This window comes from Tachypleus tridentatus, chromosome 6, assembly GCF_004210375.1.
Source record: "Tachypleus tridentatus isolate NWPU-2018 chromosome 6, ASM421037v1, whole genome shotgun sequence".
NCBI classification, from domain to species: domain Eukaryota; kingdom Metazoa; phylum Arthropoda; class Merostomata; order Xiphosura; family Limulidae; genus Tachypleus; species Tachypleus tridentatus.
The window spans coordinates 24,469,407-24,492,258 of NC_134830.1; the positions used below are offsets into that span (position 1 = coordinate 24,469,407).

Genomic DNA, 22,852 nt, shown 5'->3' on the forward strand with positions numbered 1-22,852 from the left:
CCCACAACTAGTATTTAACAATTCGCTTTACCGTCACTTTGTTTAAAATATGTATTGTTAGTCTTGGGTAACAGTACAAATATGTATTGTTAGTTTTGGGTAATAGTAAAAGAGACATCAGTTAGAACCGGGGGTGCTACAGCCCATCACTGTTACAAATTTTAGTGATATAGCGACTATAAAAATTATATTATTAATATATTACCTGCATGTCTAGCCAAGCTCTCTCACTTTGTAATTCTCTATAAATAAAGGGTTTTACTGTGAATTAATGTAGACTGTATTATGTACGACAGACAGCACTTAACCTGAGAATCAGTTAACCCAACCAAACTTTGTGACTTACTTTACAATGACTATTTGTACATACATTATTTTCGTTATTCTGAATTTCGCGCAAAGCTACTCGAGGGCTATCTGCACTAGCCGTCTCTAATTTAATAGTGTAAGACTAGAGGGAAGGCAGCTAGTCATCACCACCCACCGCCAACTCTTGGGCTATTCTTTTACCAACGAATAGCGGGATTGACTGTCACATTATAACGCCCCCACGGCTGAAAGGGCGAGCATGTTTGGTGCGACCAGGATTCGAACCCGCGACTCTCGGATTACGTGTCGAACGCCTTAAAACACTTGACCATGCCAGGCCTTATACATATAAGCGCTATTCGTACTATTCCCAGAGATAGTATTCTCAGACTTACTACTAAGCCAATGGAGGGGTTAGGAATTTATTCTCTTCAATTCCTAAGGAACCGATTATTGACACTTTACACAGAATATGGCCTGGCATGGCCTAGCGCGTAAGGCGTGCGACTCGTAATCTGAGGGTCGCGGGTTCGCGCCCGAGTCGCGCTAAACATGCTCGCCCTCCCAGCCGTGGGGGCGTATAATGTGACGGTCAATCCCACTATTCGTTGGCAAAAGAGTAGCCCAAGAGTTGGCGGTGGGTGGTGATGACTAGCTGCCTTCCCTCTAGTCTTACACTGCTAAATTAGGGACGGCTAGCACAGATAGCCCTCGAGTAGCTTTGTGCGAAATTCCAAAACAAGCAAACAAACAAACAAACAATACACAGAATAAGAAATTATCCTTACATTTTAGAGATAATGTATATTCTTGGCATTATATACTGAAGCCCTAATAAAACTGTTATTTGAGTAATATTTCTTGTGTAAAAAATCAATTTGAAATTGTATTTTATTTTAACAAACTTGACATATTGCTTGCGCAGAGTCAATTTTTGAGAAACTCCTATATTGTTCTGTATTTAATAACTTGAATTCAATGATTCTGATAAAAGAAGTTAAAAAACAGAAAGCAAATTATTACACTTTTTTATTACAATTGGGTTGAGGAACTGACTATGAATATTCTTATTTTAGCATTTAATTTGTTGATATGAGTAGCAATTATATCTCTTAATGGATACTTCAGTGCATGGAGGAAGGCACAGACGTCCAGCCCATGATACCCCAAGACGTCCACATCACTCTTGTAACTACTACTACTGTCCATTTGAGATGGTCACCACCAGGAAAAGGACCAGATGTAGTTGGTTATCAGATCCGATATCAGTTAACCCCAGAAGGTATCCCTCTCAAACCACTAGAGTTCACAAAGGTGAGAATCTGTTATATTAGTTGAGGGTGAATAGCATATACATTCAGAAGAAATTGTTTAAATTGGTTATCTTTAAATCATATCCTTATTGCAATTTAAAATTGTGTTCGTACAAACTGAATGACGTGTAATTGTTAATTAGGTGAAATTTAAGTAAATTAACAAATTTACAATAAGTAGACGGTAAAGGAAGGAAAGTTTTAAAGCACATTTACTCACTTTCATATATATATTGAGTGTCTGTGTTGAGTCATTTACTTTACTACTATGTTGCAGCTTAAATAACCACGTCCTGCTCTGTCTGACAACTATAAAAATTGAAAATAGCTTTAAAAAGTAGTTTTTCATTGTAAAAGGCTCCAGCATAATGCTGGCATGCTCGAAGCACCTCAATCATCTCTGCTTGCCTTAGATATATAATGGTTGAACTAGAAGTGCGAATGGAAGCCTTATCTTGTGAACCCGTAACCTTTCGTCTTTGTTTATGTACAACTCCAGTAGTTCTGTTTAGAACAATGTGACCAGAACATTGTTTTGATAGTAAGCTTGACCTCCGTATACATTTTCCTGTTTTCTAACTTGTTCCTGGTGAAGTATCCAGCAATTATCATGAATTCTTTCGATTAAAAACTGTTTTACATATCGTGTACTGCTTTTGGATAACTTTTTCACTTATTATTTTGCACAAAATGATAAGAGACTTGCTACATATACGACTTGTTGAGTGCCACCACTTTCTCCAGTGTTCCATATTCTTACCATTTTTTGCAATTAATCTTCTTTGCCTGGATATATCATGAAGGCCCGGCATGGCCAGGTGGATTAAAGGGTTCGACTCGTAATTCGAATTCCCGCCACACCAGATATGCTCCAACTTTCAGCTGTGGGGGCGTTATTATGTGACGGTCAATTCCAATATTCGTTGGTAAAAGAGTAGCCCAAAAGTTGGCGGTGGGTGAAGATGACTAGCTGCTTTTCTCTCTAGTCTTACACTGCCAAATTAGGGACGGCTAGCGCAGATAGCCCTCGTGTAGCTTAGCGTAGAAAGTACAAAACAAACAAACAAAATGTAACATGAAAGTATCTTGTGCACAAAACAAACAAACAAATGTAACATGAAGGTATCTTGTGCACACGTCTCTTATGTCACTTTTCAGATTGACATACCTCTTCAATATGTTGCACTACGTTTCTTGTGGCACGTGAAAGACTTTTAAAACTGACTTTTGTGTTTATGTATTCCCACCTGTTGCAAGACACCACAATTCGAGTATAACTTGTTGCAAGTCTCTTTTTGAATAATCCTTATTTGTCCATACATATATACAAATATATTTATACACTGTCTGCCAAAATCTTAAGGCCAATAAACATAAAGACAAAATATGCATTTTGCGTTCTTAGATTCAATTCGAGTAGAGCTTCGAAAGATGAAAATAAGAAAAGGGAAAATAAAAATAAAGAACTTTTTAGCATTTAATAGCGAAAATGTGAACACTATGAAATTAGCCTAAATACTAGCTGGTCAAAAGTTTAAGACCATATCAAAAAGAAGTCATAAACAGGGTAGTAAATGCCTAACAAGCGGTCTCAGTAATGAGTTGCACGGCCGTCATTGCGAATAACTGCAAACATTCGCTCTGGCATGCGTTTGCAGAAGGCTGGCTGGAATGTTATTCCAAGTGCTGAAGATGGTTTCACGAAGATCATGTACTGTTTGGAATTGACGTCCATTTCTATAGACTTCCCTTGCCATTCACCCCCAAACATTTTCAGTGGGGTTCAGTTCGGGCGAACACGCTGGATGGTCCAAAAGAATCACGTTATTTGCCATGAAAAAGTCCTTTGTCCTGCGGGCATTGTGGATTGCAGCGTTGTCCTGCTGAAAGATTATTTCCACACAAGCGAGGGCCTTCAGTCAATAAGGATGCTCTTTCTAATATGCCATTGTAGCCAGGGGCTGTTTGACCCCCTGTATAACCTGAAGCTCCATTGTTCCATGGAAGGAGAAAGCACCCCAGATCATGATAGAATCTTCTCCACTGTGTCGTGTAGAAAATGTCTCCAATGGGATATCCTTATCGTGCCAGTAACGTTGTAAGCCATCTGGACCATCCAGGTTAAATTTTTTCTCATAAGAGAACAAAACCTTCTTCTACTTTTCTACATCCTATGTTTTTTGCTTCTCAGCAAAGTTAAACCGAGCTGTTTCGTGGTGTGGAAGGAGACGTGGCCTTTGGAGACGTTTACGGTTTTTAAAGCCTTTCTCTCGTAGATGCCGTCTTATTGTTCTTGAGTTGCATTCTGCGCCCGTAAGAGCCTTAATCTGGTTGGACGATCGGCTGGTGTTTTGCCGGACAACCCGTCAAATCATTCTGCTAAACGCCGGCGAAATTTTCTTGTGTTGAACACTTGAAGTTCTCGTTCCGTATCTCTCAGGGTCTTTTAAGAAATTTGACACGTTAAGAGAGACCTTGCTTTTGCAACTCGACAATTCTGCTACGTTCAAACTCTGTCAACGTTTTAGCTTTTGCCATGTTTTTACCCAGTGTAACACAGGAGATGTTGACAATGCTAATGCTTGAACACAGATGACTAAATTTCGTTACGTATTTACCGATTAACGCTTCATTTCAGTATGGTCTTAAACTTGTGACAATCTAGTATTTAGGCTAATTTCATAGTGTTCACATTTTCCCCATTAAATGCTATAAAAGTTTTTTATTTTTATTTTCCATTTTCTTATTTTCATCTTTTGAAGCTCTACTCAAATAAGTGGTTGAGTCTAACAACGCAAAATGCATATTTTTTCTTTACGTTTATTGGCCTTACGATTTTGGCCAGCAATGTATATGAAAAACCAAGTTAGAATTCACTTCCTTGAAGATTACTATAAAATAAAATCCAAAAAGTCTAAAAACTTAAAATAATTGTTATTCCTTATCAGCTTAGCATCTTTGTATACTTTTCATAGAAATCAAATAAAATCGGGAACAGTAGACACACGTACATAGAGAACAAAACTGTAAACTTACCTACCCCAAGAAAAATAAACTTTCATAACTACACCAAATTTGATACCATTTTCTCCTTTTTTAATCTGGTGTTCGCTGGTTATTAAGCCTATTGACCATTTTACACCATAAAATACCTACAGACTAGCAAAGATGAGCATCTTTATGTAGGTAATAATTCTACTAAATTATAATAGGATAGTGGGAAAACTTGTTTGTTTTGGAATTTCGCACAAAGCTACTCGAGGGCTATCTGTGCTAGCCGTCCCTAATTTAGCAGTGTAAGACTAGAGGGAAGGCAGCTAGTCATCACCACCCACTGCCAACTCTTGGGCTACTCTTTTACCAACGAATAGTGGGATTGACCGTCACATTATAACGCCCCCAAGGCTGGGAGGGCGAACATGTTTAGCGCGACGCGGGCGCGAACCCGCGAATTACGAGTCGCACGCCTTACGCGCTTGGCCATGTTAGGCCTAGTGGGAAAACAACTAGTTATTTAAAGGGAATAAACAATTGGAATAGAACAGAGAATTTGAAACAATATAATAATTTCGCTTCTGAGTTACTACTAGGCATTAGAGTATGTGACGCAATATACAATAGTAAAATAAGTGGAAAAGCTAGATTGAAACAATTAATACAGTATATGGGCAAAATTTCGAAACAACAAGTATTTGCTTATGTTGACAACAGAGCAGAAGCAGATTAAGTACCATAAGAGTAATTACGGAACGTGGATTTTCAGTCCATGTAGAACTTGTTTGTTTGCAATACGCAGTTTCTAGCAGTGTGAGTCTACTATGCCGCTAGGGGGCATATCTCGTTGTAGGGGTGATGTTGAATGGCATAGGTAGACAATCAAGAAAGTGAACAGTTGTTTCCAGCTTCCTGCTACATACTCTAAAATCAATCTGAAGAAATGTTCCACTCAAATTTTAAATAATGTGGAATATAAGTCATTAGTAGATACTGATATTCCATCTTCTGATTGAGTTGAGTGTTTGAGCTGAGTGCTATGTAGGAATTCCAAGAGTTGTACAAATATACACTGATTCTACATGAAAACCAATATCCATAGTTTGTTATTTTCAAAGTTCATTGACCTATGTTTAACCTCCTTTATAAGATTGTTTGTATAGTATGTGTGTTTTGGATGTGATTTAAATGTAGTAATTCTTAACTCTACCATACAGGTCTTTCTTGAACCAGATTAGAGTTAAAATGATTAGTTTTTTTATTGAACACCAAAATTAAACGATACTCAATCCAATTGCTCATAGAAGAAGGATAAGAATGGGCCTTACCATGGTGGAGGCTCTGCTAAGCCCTTGAATATCAAACGTCTGGTGAAGTGAGAAGACTAGAGCCTGAATTTATGAAGGAATATAAGCCCTTTATCTGAATAGTAGGTGACAATGTCAACTTACAACTCATTAACATTTTGAGAGATACCAAAGCCTCTCAGTCTTTGTTACTGGAGGGCGTTCTACCACTGTCTGAGAAGTCTTCAGCTGAAGCCTTCTTATACGGGTTGTAGAATTAGTTTTTATGAATGTTTCCCTCTGTGTTCCGAAATGGAAGTCAAACATTGTTTCCAGACTTGAAACGGTGTATGTCTGGTCTACTTTTCAAGTTGAAAGTGTTTCATTATTGCTAGGCAATGACCCAGTTGGCAACATAATAATCACGAACTTGACTGTATCCTTGGAAATAACTTCAGGATATTTATTCTGGGTGTATATACATGGAGATAAAAGTTCTCAGCTGAAGAGATTCGTGATTACACCAAAACCATTGACCAAAGAGTTGCTTAAATAAAGGTTTAGAAGATACCTTCTTCAGTAAACTCAATGAAGATGAGTTTACTTCTTCTATGCTTAGCATTATGATGATCTCAGGTGTGAGTTTCTCTCTACACCAGACATAGACTTCAAAGCAGAACCATTGAGCCAGAGTAAGCTTATTGCTGAATAGAGAAAGGCCATGAAGTGAGTGAACTACGTCAGAGGTCACTGTTGTCTGAGAAAGCAGAGGAAGTTGCCGTATGTTATCACCTTGATAATAAAGTGTTAATGTGAATGTTGAGACCACCTGATGTGCTAAGTGGGGATGAATAGAACATTACTCCTCAGATAGTTGTTCCAAAAAATATATACAGCTTAGCCCATGATATGTCCAGATGGAGTCACAAGAATATATTATTGAAATTAAATATATTAAGAATAAGGACAAAGTTATTGCTGATACATTATCAAGTGATGGTTGAAATGTAGCTAACACAAGTTTACTGCTTGGAAAGGTTTGTTTATGTAAACTTCTGAAATATATCAGAAATTTTTATTGTATTAAAACTTTAAGGGGAAAGGTGTCACGTAGTAGTATTAATAATAAATGATAGTACTGTAATAGTTAGATATAAATCCTACTGTTTTTAATATTGAGCTTAATACTTAGTCAGAATGTAAAAATCAAATAAACCTCTTCAGTATCTTTAGCATAATTAATATGATTGATTCTCACTAAATAATCCTGACAGATACGCTTTTGAGTATTCTGGAATGCCCGTAATTTAGGCCTAAGAATCTATAGAGTGACGAAACTTTGTGGAATGCATATTGGACATCAGCTAACTTACTAGAATTTAGTTTTTCACAGAAGATGTAATGACATTCATGTGCAGACATTTGCATAGTGTAGAAGTTTCTAGATTTTTATGATAGTATATAAAAGTAATTTCAGTATTGTGTTTGACAAGTAAAAAGAAAAGCTGAACTTGTATTTGAGGGTGAAATTAGACTTTTTAAGGCATATTGCATTCAAATATTCTTGATTATGATAAGGTCAGTTAATTTTTGGTAATTTTGGGGTTGTATCAGTATTGCTTCATAATTGTGTAAATATTATCACTGTAAAATTATTGTGATTTAATAAATTTATGAATAATTATTAATGTAAACTGGTTCTGTTCTCTTGGTTCGTTCCACTATCGATAATTTCTATCTTAACAATGGCCTGACACCTAAATCAAGCCAATGGCCTCAACATATATCTATTTTGCTTCTGTCATCCATCCATAAATCACCTATTTTGAATTTTACACGGTACTGCTTGCGAGTTTATAAGTGTTATGTTGCTGACGCTGTTTATTTGTGGTTCACTGTTTGCAGCTATTCAGAGAAAAGCTTGTTTTATGGCTTTTATCTGTATCTTGGTATTGGTTGTATGCAGTTTTAATTATCCATCAGTCTTATGCAGAATTTGGTTGCCGCAGTAGATCTCTGTGGTGTAAGAATCATTTGGAACTTTGTTGACAGGTGAATATCCACTATTGGTTTCACATAAGTGCTAGAAAGCTTTTCTTCTCTACTTTATGTCCAATCTCTACATTATTTTAAAATGGATGATTTCCAGAGACACCAGTGACACCATATGTTTTGTGTGCATGAAGTTTCTAAGATGTTGTGGTGACAGATTAAGTCATTGGTGGCTGTATAGCCCCTAGACACCCACAAATGTTTCATGAGGCAATATTTAGACAGCCCTCTAGTTAATTGGTATCTCTCAGGTCATTGTAGAATTAGGATGTCCCAGTTGAAAAGTATAGTGGTTTGATGATGGAATAAATTATCTTTGCAGTGCAAGGTGCTAATGACGAAGTTTGCTTGTTTGCACTGTTGGTGTTCTTCAATGGTGCTACTGAGACTTGCAAGGTGTAATAGGGCCTTGATAGAGTGGTTGAAGTACATCCTGTGTCTACTAGTTGTGTAATATTAAAAAATTGTGAAGTTTACATAACCTTGACATAACACAAGAGATATGACACTGGAACTACAGATAAATGCACTTGATAGCAAAATTAGAAATGAGATTAAACTTTTAAAGCAAAACAACTGGGATAATGCATTCTTAATACAACTGGTATGGGTGTTTAAAACTAATTAAACTAAAGTACAGAACAACATTTTGACCCTTTTAGGTCATATTCAGATCAACAAAAAGAGTGTGAAAATTTTTGGAAGAGACTAGAAAAGTTACTCAAAGATAACCTAAATTTATTCGGACAAAAAATGTATTTTGTTTAATAGAAAAATCGGAAACTGGTAACCTAATACAATCAGAATTTGAAAATCATTTTGAAAATTTACAACTTATTTATTTTGTGCTTTGTTATTCTGTGGATAATATCTTGAAAAATAATAAATAATTGCTATAAACTGTGAAAAAATAGAAACTGTAAATGATGTTAGATGTAAATTAGTAATGAAGTGATATTTTTAATATGTTGTGTATAAATATTAATAATATTCACAATAAGTGATATTTTTAATATGTTGTGTATAGATATTAATAATATTCACAATAAGTGATATTTTTAATATGTTGTGTATAAATATTAATAATATTCACAATAAGTGATATTTTTAATATGTTGTGTATAAATATTAATAACATTCACAATAAGTGATATTTTTAATATGTTGTGTATAGATATTAATAATATTCACAATAAGTGATATTTTTAATATGTTGTGTATAGATATTAATAATATTCACAATAAGTGATATTTTTAATATGTTGTGTATAAATATTAATAATATTCACAATAAGTGATATTTTAATATGTTGTGTATAAATATTAATAATATTCACAATAAGTGATATTTTTAATATGTTGTGTATAGATATTAATAATATTCACAATAAGTGATATTTTTAATATGTTGTGTATAAATATTAATAATATTCACAATAAGTTATATTTTTAATATGCTGTGTATAAATATTAATAATATTCACAATAAGTGATATTTTAATATGTTGTGTATAGATATTAATAATATTCACAATAAGTGATATTTTTGTACTGTTGTTGGTGAAGTTTTGATATGGTTAAGTATTTTAATAATCAAAGAGGAATTCTTAAAAAAACATGAACTAAAAAGTATAAATTAGAAGGGAATGAGAAAATTTAACGTAGGAGTAATAGGAGCAGGAAAATAAATTTTAGTGTTTTTTTCATAAATTTAATTTTCGAAGGTGTTGAAAATGTATCATTTACTGTTCGGGTAGATGATCATAAAAGTTTAATATTTCCTATTTATAGACTACTAAATTATAATTCTTATAATTATATTATAGATTTGGGAAATAATGGAGTGACTTAAAAACCTGTATGCATATAGTATATTTTGGCTGCATAAATATTAATATTAAAGGAAAAACAATGCAAACAGTAATCTGATAAATGATTATTATAATTTGTTACGTTTAATGTATTTTAGCTAAATATAAACGTTAACCCAAGATTATAATAGAAATGTGAAAAGTATGGTAAATCATGTTTAGATCACATTTAAACAAGACTAACTACGAGATTAAGGAACATATGTGATGTAATAGTATTGTACTGGTAAATTTTAAATTATAATAGAAATGTGAAAAGTATGGTAAATCATGTTTAGATCACATTTAAACAAGACTAACTATGAGGTTAAGGAACATATGTGATGTAATAGTATTGTACTGGTAAATTTTAAAAAAATGCAAAAACAATATAAGTTAGGATTTAAAAAAAAGACTCCAATAATGAAAGACCAATTTGAACTTGTAACTTAAAATAGCTGAAAGACATGTATGTAACAAAATGTTGAACCTTATTTAAAATAATAATATGACAAATAAATATAAGTATGGATTTATAAAGAATAAAAGTACCATATTCCTCTTAGAAAAAAATTAAAGTGATGTGAATTTAAAATCAAATCAAAATAAATAAACACTTGTGTATTTTATTGATCTAAGCACAGGATTCGATACATTAAATTGTAAAATACTGTTTGATAAATTATACATAATAGTTATAAGGAGAATCTACATTATCGATTGATAAATTATTTGAATAAAAGGGGTGCTATAATAGGAATTTCGACAAAAATTAGTGATCCAATGACTAAAATATGGTGTTGCAGTAGGTTTCATTTAAAGACTATAATATTTAATCTGTTTGTTGATGATATTATAAACATATATTTTTAAAGAGCAAAATATATTTACATACAGATGATACAGCTTTAACTATAACTCATGCTGATGGTAAAACTGCCAAAGAAATCCTACAAGTACAGTTCAATAAATTAAAGTATTAGCTGAGTATAAATGAAATCTCTGTAAATAGTGATAAAGCAAAACTATGACAATTCACTCAAATTACACAAACAGTGTTAATGAAAGAAATTCCAATGTCATGATTAAAGGTGTAAAACTTAATATGAACATTTATTTGTACCAACTAAGCAGATTTTTATTGTAATTGTATGTATACTGAAAATGTTAATAATAAGACATACTTGGAACTAATTACAAATAATTGTTTTTAGTTGATCTAAATATATTAGTATTATCTGTAATAAAGTAAGATCTATTATAATGACATTATGAAGGATATGAGATATTTTACCAATTAATAAAAAATATATATTTATTCATCTTTAGTATAAATTGTTATTCATTATGGGTTGACGTTATGTGGCTCAACAATTAACATTCACTATGAAAAATTAAATATAATTTAGAAGGAAACGTATAAGTTGATCATTTTGGAAGAAAATAATGAATTTAGTACAATTTTATAGTGACATGAAATTATAAGACATCAGTTATTTGATGTATATGTACTTATAGATATTATAATTATAAATTCCTCATACAGTGCAGATAATAAAGTGTCAAAAATCATACTGTAGCATTGGAAAATAAACATTATGAAATTACAAATATAATAAGAAAAAACAATAAAAAACAATAAAATACCACAAATGTAACGAATCATCTTCCTAAAAATTATTTTTCCAATCTACTAAAATCTGAAAATTAAAGGAGTTGTTATTAACTAATACTGGCAGCCAGCATGAGAAAAATTTATTAAATGGTAATTTATTCGTGTAAGGTGGATATTATAATCAATTTTTTATTCAGTATTTAAGCACTTATTAATGAGAACAGTGTATTAACGTTATATGATATTATTTTTGTATTGTATCAATAAGATTTTAATTATAATCATAAAGAATTTATATATGATGATTATGATAGATTTTATATTCAGATTTTGCATTTCATAGACATAAATGGTAAGTTATAAAAATTATTTATTGGTTACACGAGTTAAAAATTTCCAACTGTAAAATATTAGGTCCCACAGGATTTCATTTTGGACACATTACTGAATAACTTATGTGTTAACGATATAGTCTTGAATACAACTCATATTTGTGTAAAGCTTAATAAACAAATTTTACAAATACTTTTTGATAAACTAATGTTTTGGTTAAATATAGCTGAACTTCATGTAAACTTAGATTTGTACTGAAATCCTGAATACTTGTTAAGAATTTACAAAAAATTAATAATGATATTTTTTCAAGTTAATGCAGCTCTATGTAAAGGCTGTTCTACCTCCCATAATCTTCTCAAGTTTGGTCTGTCAATTATTCTCAACCCAAATGTTATCAGTATCGAAGGGCTCCATTAAGGGTTTTATTGGCTCTAAGCTTTTCAACTTATAGATGCCCCCTCTACACAGAACCTCTATGTACAATATATTAATAGTCATAGATTGAGGCCCCCTAATTAGTGTGAGACCATGTGCTTCAGCCCAGTAAGCCTATATGCCCTTTGTCCAGGCTTTTCAGTACCATCTATGGATTACCCAAAATGGGGAAAATTTTGCGCCATTAGAGTGTAATAGGTAAAAGTAACTTAAATCCTTACCATAAATTATAAGTTATTCACAAAGAAGAAAGCTACCATGAAAATAACCCTAATCAGTCACTTCCAATGTTACCAGGCTTCATAAACCTCAGAAAAATACGTGGCTCAGACTCGAAGAAACAGAAGTGTTTGCTGTTCTCCTTTCAGAATCACACAACATATTCTTATTACTTATATATTATAGCCAAATGCTGTCTGTCTGTCACAATCCGTATTTCATAAATTGTTAATCGTAGAAAACACTATATCAATTTTTTTTTTCGAAAATACAATACAGGAAAATTATTAATTTTGTTTGAAATTCCTAAAATTACATGTTGATAGCAAGGTAGATCCATTAGTCTTCACGTGTATTGAAGTGCAAATCTGAGGGAAAATCATTATGAACAAGAAGTTTCTTTTTTGTGAGGGAGTTTCACGAAAAAACCGAAACTTCCCTCAGCGACTGATTGAAAGAAATATTTTAAAGGTAGGAAAATGAACAGAAAAAAACGCACAAAGAAAAGAGCATATTTGAGTATATACTTATTGTGGTTTATATGTACATGTTCTAAAAACGTAGAGGTACTCAGCTTGGTGAAGTGGTTTTTTTTAAACTGTGTACATGTAAACATAAAAAAAACGACAAAACAGCTCAAATAAGTCCCAGTACTAGTACAGCCTAACAAAATAAGTTCTGGTACTAGTACAGCCTAACAAGATAAGTCCCAGTACTAGTACAGCCTAACAAGATAGTTCTGGTACTAGTACAGCCTAACAAGATAAGTCCCAGTACTAGTACAGCCTAACAAGATAAGGTCTGGTACTCATAACCTTTGTATACCAGTAGAATTTCGCCCCTGTATGTGTATATATATGTATGTATTATTTTACACGTTGGTATTATATACATACAATATTTTACTACGTCCAGTAAACTGATTTTAATTGAACTGAATATCTTCCCTTTGGCCCGGCATGGCCGAGCGTGTTAAGGCGTGCGACTTGTAATCCGAGGGTCGCGGGTTCGCATCCCAGTCGCGCTAAGCATGCTTGCTCTTTTAGCCATGGGGGCGTTATAATGTGACGGTCAATCCCACTATTCGTTGGTAAAAGAGTAGCCCAAGAGTTGGCGGTGGGTGGTGATGACTACCTGCCTTCCCTCTAGTCTTACACTACAAAATTAGGGACGGCTAAGGTTTCTCCTCCTGGTTGGGGTTATGCGGTAGGCTAACAATCTACTCACTTAAAAAAACCAGCCTGTTAATGAATCGGCAAGTGATTGTGGCCCTATGTTCCTTCAAGGAATCGAGAGGCATAATAATGAATAATAATAATAATCTTCCCTTTGGCACTTTTTTTATATAATGGCAGCTGCCAAAAAGCTCTCATTTCAGAAGCAGTCTTTTCTTGTGTTCATATGTATGTAAAAACGGCTCGTTTTGGTTGAGAAAATATTTTACGTAGAGGAGCGAACAACATTTCGACTTTCTTCGGTCATCTTATAACATATATGTTCTGATCCAAGAGATAGAGTTAACTACACATTTTGTATTTGCTGATTACAATTTTTAGGAAATTACTATTGAAATTTTTAGCGGAAGCCTCCTAATAACATTTATAAAACACATTCATTAACTACATTTGTTTTGATTTCTGAAAAATGTTTGAAAGAAAAACAAAGGTGAGAACAATGGTTTTAATTACTTTTTATTTACCTAAGCACACCTGGTCTCTCTTCATTTCTCACCTATTGTGTTCTTGTCTTCGGTTTTCACATTATTTTCTGTCTGTGCATATTTCTTCAAAGCTTAAATCACTGTTTTAGTACAAGTAATAAACTATCTTGTAACACTAAATTTGGTATTTTCCCTTTTTTAAATGGATTAGGTTTGTTTGGTTTCAATTTCGCGCAAAGCCACTCAAGACTTATCTGCGCTAGTCATACCTAATTTAGCAGTGTAAATCTAGAGGGAAGGCAACTAGTCATCACCACCCACCGCCAACTGTTGGGCTACTCTTTTACCAACGAATAGTAAGATTGACCGTAACATTATAATGCCCCCATGGCTGAAAGGCGAGCATGTTTTTGATGCGACGAGGGTTTGAACCCGCGACCCTCAGATTACGAGTCGAACTCCTTAACCCACCTGGCCATGCCGGGCCTTTTATTTGGATCCTAAACGTTTTGTTCCAAAGCTTCTTCAGTTGCATTCCAATAAATTGTTTCAGTGGAATATTCCTGAAGACGTTGTAAAGCAAAACATTTAGTGTCTAGTTAAAGAAAATTTGTGTTACGAGGTCATTTACTACTAGTATTAAAATGTCTTTTATGCACCAATATGCACTACAAAAATTAAATAATATATCATTATTTTAACGTAATTATTTTTATTATGCCACACCTTGCACATTCTGGTGTAAATGAATTTTATTTTGTGTTTCTTTAGTTTGTGAACACTACAAAGACAACAACAGTCATCGCTGGTCTACAGCCAGGGACGTATTATAGTTTCTATGTCTTATCATATAACAATTATGGATTCTCTCTTCCTTCACTTGTTGCTGTAGTTAGAACGTCTCTTCTAGAGAACAAGACTGATCTAATAAAAGGTAAGTCACTAAAGTTTGTGAAGGCCGAAACAGTAACTCAAAATCAAATATTTTTGTTGTCTTTAACTGTAGCAAATGAAACAATGCACACAAATATATCAGATTTTTCACAAACTTTTTATGGCTCGATCTGTATGAGGTACAATAATAGCATATTTAAAGACAGGAATTATAACAATTACAATAATAGTATTTATAATGTCTGGAATTACAGTTATCATGATTGAATCTATAATAAGCTTGTAAAAACAACAACCAATATTCGGTAACCATAAAAACAGTTGACTGATAGAATTACTCTGTCTCTGAAAATAAATTGATATTGTACCATTGAAATTACAGGATGTATGATAAACAGGTTCCTATATCATACTTCAAAGTACTCGATTATATAATTCATTATAATAAACACCTGCTTACGTCCATGGAAATAAAAAGTTGAATCAAACCTTTAAGGATTTTGAAAAGCCGAAAACTCAGCTTACTCCCAAGACTGTACCACCAGGTAGTTGTTTCAGTTTGTTTGTTTTTAATTTCGCGCAAAGCTACACAAGGTCTGTCTGCGCTAGCCGTCCCTAATTCAGCAGTGTAAGACTAGAGGGAAGGCAGCTAGTCATCACTACCAACCTCCAACTCTTGGGCTACTCTTTTACCAACGAATAGTGGGATTGACCGTCACGTAATAACGCCCCCACGGCTGTAAGGGCGAGAATGTTTGGTGCGACCGGGTTTTGAACCCGCGACTCTCGGATTACGAGTCGAACGCCTTAACCCACCTGGCCATGCCAGGCCTTGGTTGTTTCAGTTAGCTTAAAATAAATATTTCATCGCTGGTTGACTTTTGTAATGAGTTGTAGTCGGAACTGGTAGAACACACAATCTTTTACAGGAGTTTAAGAGAGAGTCGATAATTTCCTGAAATGTACGTGATGGGTTTGCACTTTTAATTTTAGTAAGACTGGGTGTGAAAAAGACCAATTTTATGTTATAGATTTATGTTATGTTATATTATAGACTTATGTTATATTATACCTGAGTGTTTTTCTTCATTCATTTGTTCACATAAACAAAAATATATCCATAGGCAACAAACTTTTTTTGTTTTACCTAAAGCTTGTTAGGCAAGACTTGAAATTGTGTTGAAACTATTGAAAAACACCCGTCAGATTCAATATTTAGTTTAGTACAAATATCTCGCTGTATTCTCGTCCGTGCTATTCGTCAGACTTCACTAGTCAGTAAATTAAAGAACGTTCAGACTACATATACATGTAAATTCTATAAGAATGTGAGACGCGTAGGCAGATTGAACAATACGAAGTACAACGCACTGATTGATATAGACAGATTTAACAGTACGAAGTACAACGCACTGATTGATATAGACAGATTTAACAGTACGAAGTACAACGCACTGATTGATATAGACAGATTGAACAATACGAAGTACAACGCACTGATTGATATAGATAGATTTAACAGTACGAAGTACAACGCACTGATTGATATAGACAGATTTAACAGTACGAAGTACAACGCACTGATTGATATAGACAGATTTAACAGTACGAAGTACAACGCACTGATTGACATAGACAGATTGAACAATACGAAGTACAACGCACTGATTGATATAGACAGATTTAACAGTACGAAGTACAACGCACTGAATGATATAGACAGATTTAACAGTACGAAGTACAACGCACTGATTGATATAGACAGATTTAACAGTACGAAGTACAACGCACTGATTGATATGGACAGATTTAACAGTACGAAGTACAACGCACTGATTGATATAGATAGATTTAACAGTACGAAGTACAACGCACTGATTGATATAGACAGATTTAACAGTACGAAGTACAACGCACTGATTGACATAGACAGATTGAACAATACGAAGTACAACGCACTGATTGATATAGACAGATTTAACAGTACGAAGTACAACGCACTGAATGATATAGACAGATTTAACAGTACGAAGTACAACACCGTGATTTATATGTTGGTTATACCTAGGAGAAGCAACATAGGGAACTGGAGAAAAGTTTCCCTAATTGTTGAACTTATTCACTTTTATATAAAGTAATTATATCATTTGATATAACTTGAATCTTTTGTAATACCACACCTTCATATGGCTGACCCCTTTGTCCTAACTTTGCTATTTTTGAACATGGAAAATATTTTACTAACTTGTTACTACGCTCTTCACATTACTGTTCAGTGATGTGTCTATTGCAGGGATACATAATTTTATTAGTTTGTTAAACTTCTATGTATGCTAGGGATGACAGAGGCTTTAGTCACTTGCGTGAGAAAATGTAGCATGTTCTCTGATTTCAAATCACGATTTTTTCGGATACAAAATAACGTTCATAGAAGAAGAGACAGTTGCAAAGGTTATTGTTAGTTTGCGAACTGTAAAACTTTTACATTTACTTTCTGATGTTGAAAATGAACTTTAAATTATTTCCCAAACGTATGTTGGGCAAAAATACTTAATTAATGTGCCTCGTTTTGACAATCTAGTTATGGACAGAAAAATATTACGCGTATTGTGACTCCAGTTGCCCAGATTACAACTTTTTTAACTCCTGAACCTATGTTTGAATTCTACCTGCTTTTAATAGATAGTATGAAATTACTCCACTGACCACAATCATCTTCTAAACCATGTACTGTATACTTTAAATATACTGGCTTTTGTCTCTCTTTATTATTTTATTGGTTGTTATTATCAAAGTTATTTTCGGTTTTTCATTATTTCTTTCTGAAGTTTACAAGTTTTATTTAAGCCTATATAAAACACACACTGACTAGATTTAAAACTATGATTCAGTGCATTACGCTTCACCTTACAGATTCCATTGTTTAATTTTTTTTAAGTTATTTATAAAACAGTAAATCAATAGCTTAACTGTAACTGATTGGTTACATAAAACTGGAGCCCGGCATGGCCAGGTGGTTAAGGTACTCGACTCGTAATTCGAGGGTTCGAATCCTCGTCACACCAAACATGCTCGCCCTTACAGCCGTGGGGATGTTATAAATGTGAAAGGTTAATCCCACCATTCGTTGGTAAAAGAGTAGCCCAAGAGTTGGCGGTGGGTGGTGATGGCCAACTGCCTTTCTTCTAGTCTTACATTGCAAAATTAGGAACGACTAGCGCAGATAGCCCTCGAGTAGCTTTGCGCGAAATTCAAAACAAACCAAACCACATTTCTGTGGCAGATAATTCTATATGACTTTATTGTTTACAAAATGATTAAATAGATGAATTGCGTGTTTTTGAAACAGTCATTGACAAAGTTCTGAAAGACGTACTTACTACAAAAAGTAACAACACTGTGATGTTTTACAAACATTTTATGATTATTTAATGTTTCTGTTCATACCATTCCGTAAATGTCTCTTTACGTACATGTAAACTATTAAATATATAGTTTTGCTATCTTTATCTCGAACTCTCGTTATATTTCAGCAAACCTAAGTCCTCCTCATTCTGTCGTTGTTAATAAGGGAGAGATGAACAATGTGTTGATAACGTGGTCACCACCGGAATACGTTCCTCTTGAGGCTTCTCTCTATTACACTGTCTACTACCAGCCTGCGAATCAAACAGAATCACTGATGGATAGCAACACTACCATCTCAACAGTCTACAACTCAGAAACTGTGGGTAATTTGAGTTTCAATACACAGTATGCTGTTGCTGTTCAGGCACACACAGAAGAGTTGGACAGTCAGTTATCAGAAGTTGTACTTTTCTGGACAAATCCAGCTGTTGCAGCATTTGTACATCCTCCCGTTATCATTCCATCTGGTCAAATAATGGAAGGCTCTAATATAAGCATTCTCTGCGTGGGTATTGGTATGCCTCTACCGACAGTTTCAATATATGTTGATGGAAAATTGTGCATTGAGGATCAAAATCGACATCTCTCATTTACGATTCCTTATATTCGTCATAACGTCACCAGTGTTAGCTGTTACGCTGACAATGGATTCGGTCACGGAGCTCAAAGCACTCGGCGAATCTCAGTAAATTGTATGTTTATACAAGTTTGTGTTTATATTTCTTCTGTTTTAAACTAATACGTAAATATTACATTATATCATAAATAATAATAATTTGTATTCATCAACGTATAATTATTACAAGGAAACAAAGTGACTTTAATATTTTTGAAACCAGTTATTTGAAATTCTTTCTTGGACGAACGAAAACAAAACCACATTTTCGTAAGTCCTAAAATTTTCTAAAATAAATATAATATATATTTGAAATATAAAAAAATAAAATAAATAAAAAAAAATTAAAAATAGTCTTTAAAAATAAAATATATATTGTTTTATCTGTTTTAAAAGTTCGGCCCTATATTCGAGCAATAACACCAAACGTCCAGACAGCTCAAGGTTCTATTGTAATATTAAAATGTGAAGTGTCTGCGTTTCCTGAGCCAAGAATACTCTGGTACAAAGGGTCTGATCAAAAACAACCAGTTAAAAGAGGAGACAATACGAAAATGGAACTTATACCTAAAGATGAGGTGAGTACCTGTATAGGTGAAGTGAAGAAAACATGTCATTGGCTACTATTCAGTGCTTTACTTTATATAGCTGTAGCTACAAAGCACATTCAAATGTATCTCAGGACAGCTGATATGAATATTAACACTTTTACTAATAAAGCAAAGAACAACGTTTCGACCTTCCTAGGTCTTTTCAGGTTAATACCCATACCAGCCGTCCTGAGATACGTTTTTACTTCAAGTTGGTTTCTCGTCATCACGAAAGTACGTTCACATCAATAGCATGTTTGAGAGTTGATTGTAGTTCAATGAGTTTTAATGTGTGGATAAATTTTCTTATATTGAAATTTTGTTAAGGTGTTTTCCATCTATCAGTATTATCTTCATACATTTATATAAGAAAATATATTTATAGTTTTGATCACGGCTGTCTGAGACCGAAGTACAACATTAATTTCCATAACTGATTGTTTTAAGTGGCAAAGCAGATCATGGTTTATGTCACATAATATAGGTATTTTTCTTAAACACATTACTACGCTCATTAATAAATTTGTTTGTATATTTTTGGAATTACGCACATAGCTACAAGATGGGTTATCTGTTTTCTGCCCGCCACGTGTATCGAAACCCGGTTTCTAGCGGTGTGAGTCTTTAGTCATACCGCTGTGGCCCTGGGGTATTCTTATTAATAGAAGTAAGCTTACATGTTCTGTAAACAAACTAATATGATATTTAGTAAGCTGTTTTTAGGCTCGTTACCAGAATAATATAACTGAAACAACTGGAAATAGATGGTTTAAATTTAACAAAACTATACAAAATTAATAAAAAAAAAGGACACGAAAAACGTGTATTCAGTAAATTGAATCATTATTTTAAAATCTGTTAACTTTTTCAAGAATACATGTTACTTGAATGATATAAAGGTGTAGACTTGGTTTACTTAGTTTTAACAAAGATCTTGTAAAATGTCACCAAAGATTGATTTAAAAAATCTCATCTCTAGGCCAGTAAATTAGATCGCAGGGTGGTTTGACGTAGGATTGTTTGTTTGTTTTTGAATTTCGCGCAAAGCTACACGAAGACTATCTGTGCTAGCCGTCCCTAATTTAGCAGTGTAAGACTAGAGGGAAGGCAGCTAGTCATCACCAACCACCGCCAACTCTTGGGCTACTTTTTTACCAACGAATAGTGGGATTGAGCGTCACATTATAACGCCCCACAGGGCTGAAAGGACAAGCATGTTTGGTGCGACGGGGATTCGAACGCGCGACCCTCGGATTACGAGTCGAACGCCTTAACTTATCTGGCCATGCCGGGCCTTTGACGTAGAATAAGAAGAAATTTGTTATTAAGGAGTCCAGTGAAACTGGATCCTTGTAACTATTGAAGTGTGTAGGGTTATCCATGTTAGGGTCTTTACATTAATAATACTGATAAGTAAGTAAATATGATACTCGTAATATCATTACTGTAAAAAACTTGTTGTGGTAGTAGAGAATGACTTGAATCGGTGGGTTTAGTTGGATAAATTTCAAATGCCATGTAATGTATGTGGGTTATTATAATTTAGATTACGCTTTTAATGTAGTAGATGGAAACCCATTCAGTCGAAGGTAATAAAAACCTCTTAGCACAGTGGTGGTTAGACCATTCAAACGATGTGTTGAGATAAGCAACACTAATAAAATCTTAAGGTTTACTTAAAAGCGTATAATCATTAAGCCAATACAGAAACTGTCAACGTACAAAGCACTAATTTAGCCTTACCTCGAATACTCCGCCGTTTTGCTCTCATTATCTAAGAGAGGATATTGGTTTCTTATAAAGGATTCACAGGAGGGTTACTAGAATAATTCGTGGGGTGGAGGGGTTATCCTAGTTTAACGTCATATCTAAGTTATTTGCATTTGATTTGATTTTTAAAATATAAAGATTATAGGGGTATTGATATAATAAACTCTCCCATTTCTCAGTGCTATATTCTGAAGACGAAAGGTCACAAGTTTAAGATCTGAAAAAGGCATGCTAAGCCTCTCCAGTAAGGCTGTTTCACACATGTGTAAATATTCTATATTATCCTGACAAAACAGTCATTCCTTGAACTATTTACTTAAAATATACCTTAATATACATGCATTAAATACAGTGGATGTTAATGTGCTTTCAAATTATTGTGGTCTCCTGGTTGGCAGCAGTCTACGGACTTACAATATTAATATCTGTAATGACAATACTCTAATAACTAAATAGTATGATTGATACTGGTTCTCTGTTATGAATAGTATGATTAATACTGGTTCTCTGTTATGAATAGTATGATTGATACTGGTTCTCTGTTATGAATAGTATGATTGATACTGGTTCTCTGTTATGAATAGTATGATTGATATTGGTTCTCTGTTATGAATAGTATGATTGATACTGGTTCTCTGTTATGAATAGTATGATTGATACTGGTTCTCTGTTATGAATAGTATGATTGATACTGGTTCTCTGTTATGAATAGTATGATTGATACTGGTTCTCTGTTATGAATAGTATGATTGATACTGGTTCTCTGTTATGAATAGTATGATTGATACTGGTTCCCTGTTATGAATAGTATGATTGATACTGGTTCTCTGTTATGAATAGTATGATTGATATTGGTTTTCTGTTATGAATAGTATGATTGATACTGGTTCTCTGTTATGAATAGTATGATTGATACTGGTTCTCTGTTATGAATAGTATGATTGATACTGGTTCTCTGTTATGAATAGTATGATTGATATTGGTTCTCTGTTATGAATAGTATGATTGATACTGGTTCTCTGTTATGAATAGTATGATTGATACTGGTTCTCTGTTATGAATAGTATGATTGATACTGGTTCTCTGTTATGAATAGTATGATTGATACTGGTTCTCTGTTATGAATAGTATGATTGATATTGGTTCTCTGTTATGAATAGTATGATTGATATTGGTTCTCTGTTATGAATAGTATGATTGATACTGGTTCTTTGTTATTTTTTAATATTCACATCATCGTCTTGAAAGTGATGTTACCATAACGACTTATGGAAACTTAAATTATGAACATTCAGGCTTACAAAGCTGTTTATATCAACAATGGTACTTTAAGATTACCTACTAGCACCTGTTTGAATACAGTGCAATACAGAGACAAAAGTTAGAGTTAACTTACAATTCAAAGCTACATTCAAATGACTCTCTTTTTCCATGTTTCAGAAGAAACATCAAACTTTTATCAAGTTGCTGGAATGTGTCATGTTCACACATGGTCAAACAAATTT

The 22,852-nt window shown here is 33.6% G+C and overlaps 1 protein-coding gene across 3 annotated transcripts in view; it reads left to right on the forward strand.

Annotated features, from left to right (window-relative positions):
* Positions 1-22,852, forward strand: part of LOC143252107 (Ig-like and fibronectin type-III domain-containing protein 2) — a 163,909-nt gene that overhangs the window by 105,406 nt on the left and 35,651 nt on the right. For all 3 annotated transcript variants that reach the window (XM_076503754.1, XM_076503752.1, XM_076503753.1), the window contains exons 16-19: positions 1,438-1,623; positions 14,841-15,003; positions 18,497-19,063; positions 19,384-19,565. In XM_076503754.1, coding sequence (XP_076359869.1) covers positions 1,438-1,623; positions 14,841-15,003; positions 18,497-19,063; positions 19,384-19,565 — 1,098 coding nt within the window. The remainder of the gene's footprint in view (positions 1-1,437; positions 1,624-14,840; positions 15,004-18,496; positions 19,064-19,383; positions 19,566-22,852) is intronic.